Here is a 6000-nt window from a genome sequence, read left to right on the forward strand (position 1 = left end):
AAGGACCTACAGACATATGTGAGGATCCTTGAGTTAGTAAAGGCAGCAGTGAGCACCCCACTGGGTTCGCTGAACTGTGAACCCTCCCCACCCACACCGCATGCTTTGAAGGCAAGAGGAATTCCTCCTGGTTGTCGACTTTCATGTTGGTTCCCCTGGGCAACCACCCGCGGGCCCATTCAGTGGCCACAGGGTTGGGTCGCGCTAGAACGTGGCAGCCCTGCAGGGTAGGGGGCCCGGGCACTCAGGCCCCTGGACGCCCATCTCAGATCCGTATGAGAAGCTGCCCGTCGGTTCCTTCCAGGCTGAGATCCCCCCCCCCCGTGTCGGTTTAAGGTCCAGAGGGCCCAGCACTGAGCTCCTTGCGCTCACACATGTCTCTTGCAGGTGGCAGCGTGGAGTCCCCCAAGATGGAGCTCACCCACCCACCCAGCCACCTGTCGGGGAGCCAGAGCAGCCTGGCCAGCGAGACCGGGACCGGCTCTGCAGACCCACAGAGGGCCACCCCACCCTGGCCGGACCCAAAGGGCCCCAGTGAGTACCCAGCCACTTCTTCTACCCCACTACCTCTCCCTCCTTAGCTCCCCCTCCCCCAGGGCCCTCCTCCTCTCCTACTCAGTCCCCCCAAACTGGAAAGGAGTCGATGAGGTTTTCAATTCTGTATGTTTACTGAGCTCTGGGCAGGCACTGCGGGAACCGAGGTGCCAGGCCCCACCCTGCCTGCAATGAACAGAGAGGAACCCCAAATTAACAATGGTGACCATCCCCCTGACCATCATCAGAGATGCTAACAATGGTTGTTACATCCTCAGCTTTATGAAACGTGTGATCTATCATTTCCCCATCTCCATGGTAGTCGCTGTAGCTCCCATTTTGAGAGCACCTACTATGCTCCAGGCAACCCAGTCCTCACCAAGCCCCATAGTGTGCCCAGTCTGGACTGGGATTGGTGGGGGCAGTCCTTGACCTCCGCTTCCTGAGAAGCTGCAGGGCAGGGCACGTGAGAGAGGCAGCAGCTGGGCAGGCCTGAGGGTCAGGGAGCCTTGGTGGCATGGCCATGAAGTGGGCCCGCTCCGCGCCCTCTGGCCTCCTGAAACCCTCTACAGGGCCAGTTTGGAATCAAGCCTGAGTTCTCATCCCAGTCCTGCCACATAGCCACGTGGACTGGGGCAAACCATCCGGCTGAGCCACAGGAAACTGCATTCTTACAGATCAAAAATAGTCCAATGTTGGCAATTCCATACGATTCAACCTAATATCTGATCTCTCTGTGCCCAGTTCCACTGTCGCTAACGTGGGGACCACATCAGGTCCCCATAGGGTTGGGTGGAGGGTAAAATGCAGGGTCCACGTGGGGTGTGTGCCCTGCGCAGGTCTTGGGACTGTCCAGGGATAAATGGGGGCGGCTGTGCAGCCAGTGCATAGTGTTCCAGGGCTTGAGGCTTTGGAAAGGGTCGGCCTGGAGGGAAGTTCTGTGTTCCCCTGTCCATTTGCTCCTCGGGCGTCCGAAGGTCACTGTGCTGATCACCTGGGTTGCGATGGACAGACACACCGAAGTGCGGGGAGTGGACGGCTTGCCTGCGAGGACGCAGCAAAGTGGAGCCGAGCTCTGCCCAGGGAACCAGCCCCTCCCCACCCCCCCAGCCGGCAGCCGTGGGCTAGTTCACACAAGGGGGGGCCGGGGCTATTCCAGCACCTGCGTCACCTCCATTTCTTCCCCAAAGGTCAAGCTGTCACCAGAGAGGTGCTCTGCCTCTGCTCACCCTATAGTGACCTTTTTTCTCTCCCCCAAAGGCAAAAGGCACACCTGGGCGAGTCCCCGCTGCTGACGTGGCCGATGAGCCCTCTGCCTGCCCTGGGCAGAGGCCTGCGTGGTGCGCGGGGCAGGCGTTCCCAGTAGGAAGAGTGAGAGAGCACCCGCATGCTGGAGCCAGACCCTGCCAGCTCCTCCTGACCAGTCCCGGAGGCCACACATCCCCCACCCCCCGCACCGGTCGGACGTGACCTCTGGCTCAACCAACCAGTGTTTGGGGGCTGAGTCTGCTTCTCCCACTCAGTGCCTTTCTGCCCCCTTTCTTCTGGGAGTCCTCACACCCCCAGCCATTTCACTCAGCTGTGACCTTTATTTATTGTCCTCCCTCGACACCCCCCCTTCCACCCCCGTGTTTATTTCAAGTTGGCGCTCACCTTGGGTTGGGCTGGATGGGCCGTCACCCCCTGGTGGGGCCCCCACGTGCACTGCAGTTTCAGGGGCCCCAGGCGGGCTTCCTCCACGGCGTTTTCATGGGAGAAGTCCAGCCCTGAGCCTTACCCTCCAAAGCTGAGCTTGGCCCCCGAGAGACCAGCCCCGGAGTCCAGAGCAGGTGGGATGAGGGAGGCCCCACCCTTCCCTCTGCTGGGCCCCTGGAGGTGGGAGCAGCACCCCCGCCCCTTGCTCAGGGTGGCCCGGAGCTGCTGTTGGGACCTGGCTCTGTGGTTTCCTGGAACCCCTCCTCGGCCCCCCACCCCCACCCCCACCCCGGTGCTCCCAGCCTCTCCCCGCTGTGGAGCTGAGAAGGGCTCTGGTGAAGACTGAGAAGTCGCTCACTGAAGAGCAGCCTTCAGCCTCTCCCCAGCTGGGCCCCGGCTCCCTGAAGCCATTAATTCACGACTCTTCAGTCGGTTTGCTTTGGCGTGAAAAATACTTAATTCAAAGCACGGGCAAATGCTTCTGGAAAACCCTTCCCCGAAGAGAGAGAGAACGCGTGTTTGTGTGCGTGGCTGTTGTCTGTACCCTCCCATCCTTCCTCCTCCCCCCTCTCACAGCCCCCTCCCCCAGGCCCCGCCCGCGAAGGGCCTGCTCCCCAGGCCCCCAGCATTAGCTTTTTTGCCATGGCCACTGACAAATGGTAAAAAAACCTCACTGCCTCCCTGTGACAAGTTATGCTTCAGAATACAAATAAAGATTAGGATTTGCATTGAGCCGTGTGTTGATCGAGACCACAATCGTGTGTGCTTCTGAGATACGCATCACTTGTATAGGCCAGCTTTCACCACTCCCCAGGATGTCTACGCGAGAAAGCCCGCTGAGACCAAGCCCCTTTGCTCTGCAGAATCCCCCGAATGCTTTGAGCGTGCAGGGGCCAGGTATCCCTAAGGTGGAAGCTCAGGGTGGGTGTGAAAACAGAATTGCGTGGAAGACGTGGTTAGATCCCCTGAGTCCCTTCTCCCAGCCCACATGGCCTGTGACCGCCCTGCCATTCCCTGACCCTCATAGAAGACAGCTTTACTGCTGGCCAAGGTTGGACCCCAAGCCAAAGGCTGTGATGAATGGGGAGACCCTCAGCCCTTCCCCTGCTAACACCCTCCGCCCTCTGCCAAGGCAGGACGTTGTTGAAGGTTCTCTCTGGGAAACTGACCAAAGAGAAAAGATGGACAGAGCCTGACTTGGCGAGTCCCCAGTCTCTGCCCAGTCACCATGGTGAGGCCCCCGTGCACTGGCCCTGCCCCCAAAAGCAGAGCTCCCGGTTAGCTTTGCTGTGCTGCACTCACACCGGGAACAGCCAGGGCACCGACACTTGACCAGAACCAAAACCAAAATACAGAGACTCCAGTGCACAGGAGGACGGGGTCCAGCACAGCCCTCTACAGATAGTCACCCCTGAACCAGGAAAAGGGATGTTCCTTTTAAAACCAAGTGTGAAAGCTCTTCAGAGTAAAATGCAGTAGCACCAAGTTAAAAATGCACTAGGAGGGTGGAAGGTGAGAGAAAATCCCCCAGAACATAAAACACAAAACAAAGATGAGAATGTAGGAGAAGAAAACGTCAAGAAAATTGGACAATCAAAAGATAAGAGCCGTGCAGAAGGTCCCACGTCCAACTAAGAGAAACTTCAAGCCAAGAAACAAAACACAGGAGAGGAAATTGTCGAAGAAGTGATACCACAGTATTTCCTGGGACGGAAGGAGACACTCCCTAGAGAAAGAGCCCAGCAGGTGCCCGCAAAGTGACGCAAAACCACAGCCGTGTGGGCGCGCCGCCATGGCGAGCACCGCGGGCAACACCTGTGGGCGAAGATGCGCGTGGCCGCAGTGGGACACCCACCCCGGTCTTGCTGAAACAGTTCTCGCTCACTCCGGGGGCGGGGCCAGGGCGGAGAGTGCGCGTCTGACAGTTCCAGGTGATGCCCTGCTGCTGGCTGGGGACCAGCTTTGAGTAGCGCGGGTCTAGGGCAGCGTCTAGGGCAGCGGTTGTCAGCGCCGGCTGCTCCTGGGAGTCACCTGGGGTGATACAAGCACTCCTGCCGACTCCCACCCCTCCACCCCGCCCCCGGAGATTCTGGTTTAATCGCTTTGGGGCACAGCCCTGACATGGGCATTTTTAAAGCTCCCCAGATGACTCCAATGGGCTGGCAGAACCTAGAACCATTGCCCTATGGAAGCTCTACGTGGGCTCCACGCATGCATGGAATGTTGGGAGAGTACCTTTTCATTAGCTAAGAATTGGAAACAGCCTAAATACCAGGGAAGAAGAATCCTATATAATAAAGATGTAATATGCAAATGGTCGTTACGCCTTGATGCGTAAGGACCACCTGGGTAACAACCAGATCACGGATCAGCAGGAGGGTGGGGCAGCGAGCTACAAGTGGGCGGCAGTGAGCTACAGGAGGGGGCAGGGCAGCAATGGGGGGACGGGGGGGGGGGGGGGGGGGGGAGGTGGAGGAGCAGGGGGAGCTACAGGAGGGCGGGGCAGTGGGCGGAGAGCTACTGGAGGGCGGCAGCCAGCTCCTGGCAAGCTACTGGCACATGGATTGGTGCACAGGGCTACTAGTAGATCTATAACTGTGATACAGTCAAGCAATAGGCCATCATTCGGTTATGAATATGAGGGGCCACACTCAGCACAGATGACTCACACGCTGAGCACAGAAACAGACGGCAGAAAAGCAAACCATCATGACTCCGTCTATTTAGAGATTTTTAAACACACAGTGTTACATATTACCATATATTTTATGCAGTGAAAGAATAAAGAGATGCATACGAAGGATAAACAACAGATTTCTAGATACATATTGGGAAGAAGACATGAAATTAAGGAGGGGTTTCAACTTTAATATATGTTCTAGTAATCTCGGTGATGAATAGGTGGGTTTGTAATGTATATATTATATTGTATATGTTTTACAGGGGTGGACACAAAAGTAGGTTTACCGTGTTTGAATGGGAAATAATACAATAATTTAATAGATAATACAAGAATAAACTCTGTTTGGCCCTGGTCAGGTAGCTCAGTTGGTTAGGGCATTGTCCTGATACCCCAAGGTTGAGGGTTCGATCCTAGGTCAGGGCACATGCAGGAATCAACTAACGAATGCATAAATAAGTGGAACAACCAGTCAGTGTTTCTCTCTTTCTCCCTTCTTCTCGCTCAAAAATCAATTTAAAATAAAGAATAAATTGTTATGTGTACTCACAACTGTAAACTTACTTTTGCTTACTCCTGTATTTATTATATTTGTATTATCTTTATGTGACTGAAATATTGCTAAATAAAAAGTTTAATTAATTAAAGCAAGCCTTCTTATCATAAAATTTCAGGACACCAGGATAAAAATCCTAACAGGGGAAAAATAGTCCAAAAACCTTCCGAAAAGAAAAAAACAGGTCACATACCAAGGATCGGAGATTAAAATGGCACTGAAATTCTCAAAGCAGACTTCGAAGCCAGAACACAGTGGGGCAACGTCTTCTAGGTTCTGACAGGGAATGGTTGCTAATCTAGATTGACAGCCAGCCCCATCTCAATGGCAGGAGAAGGAAGGTATTTCCAGACATGGGTGTTTATTTTTTCAATTGGCTGCCCGTACCTTCTTTCTCGGGCGGCTACTAGAGGACATGCTCCAACCGAACGAGGGAGAAACCCAGGAAAGAGAATCTGGGGACTCAGGTACTGAAGATCCGACACAGGAGGGGGCCCAGGGAGTCCCCAGGCGGACAGCAGTGGCTCTGCTGGGG

At 55.2% G+C, this 6000-nt stretch overlaps 1 protein-coding gene across 4 annotated transcripts in view; it reads left to right on the top strand.

The window, feature by feature from the left end:
- RPH3AL (rabphilin 3A like (without C2 domains)) overlaps positions 1-2960 on the top strand; it is a 133129-nt gene extending 130169 nt beyond the window's left edge. For all 4 annotated transcript variants that reach the window (XM_080681615.1, XM_080681614.1, XM_080681612.1 and 1 more), the window contains exons 8-9: positions 388-534; positions 1795-2960. In XM_080681615.1, coding sequence (XP_080537741.1) covers positions 388-534; positions 1795-1829 — 182 coding nt within the window. In that variant the 3' untranslated portion in view covers positions 1830-2960. The remainder of the gene's footprint in view (positions 1-387; positions 535-1794) is intronic.
- The last annotated feature ends 3040 nt before the right edge of the window (positions 2961-6000 follow it).

The sequence above is a fragment of the Plecotus auritus genome (genome assembly GCF_963455305.1).
Source record: "Plecotus auritus genome assembly, chromosome: 7".
NCBI classification, from domain to species: domain Eukaryota; kingdom Metazoa; phylum Chordata; class Mammalia; order Chiroptera; family Vespertilionidae; genus Plecotus; species Plecotus auritus.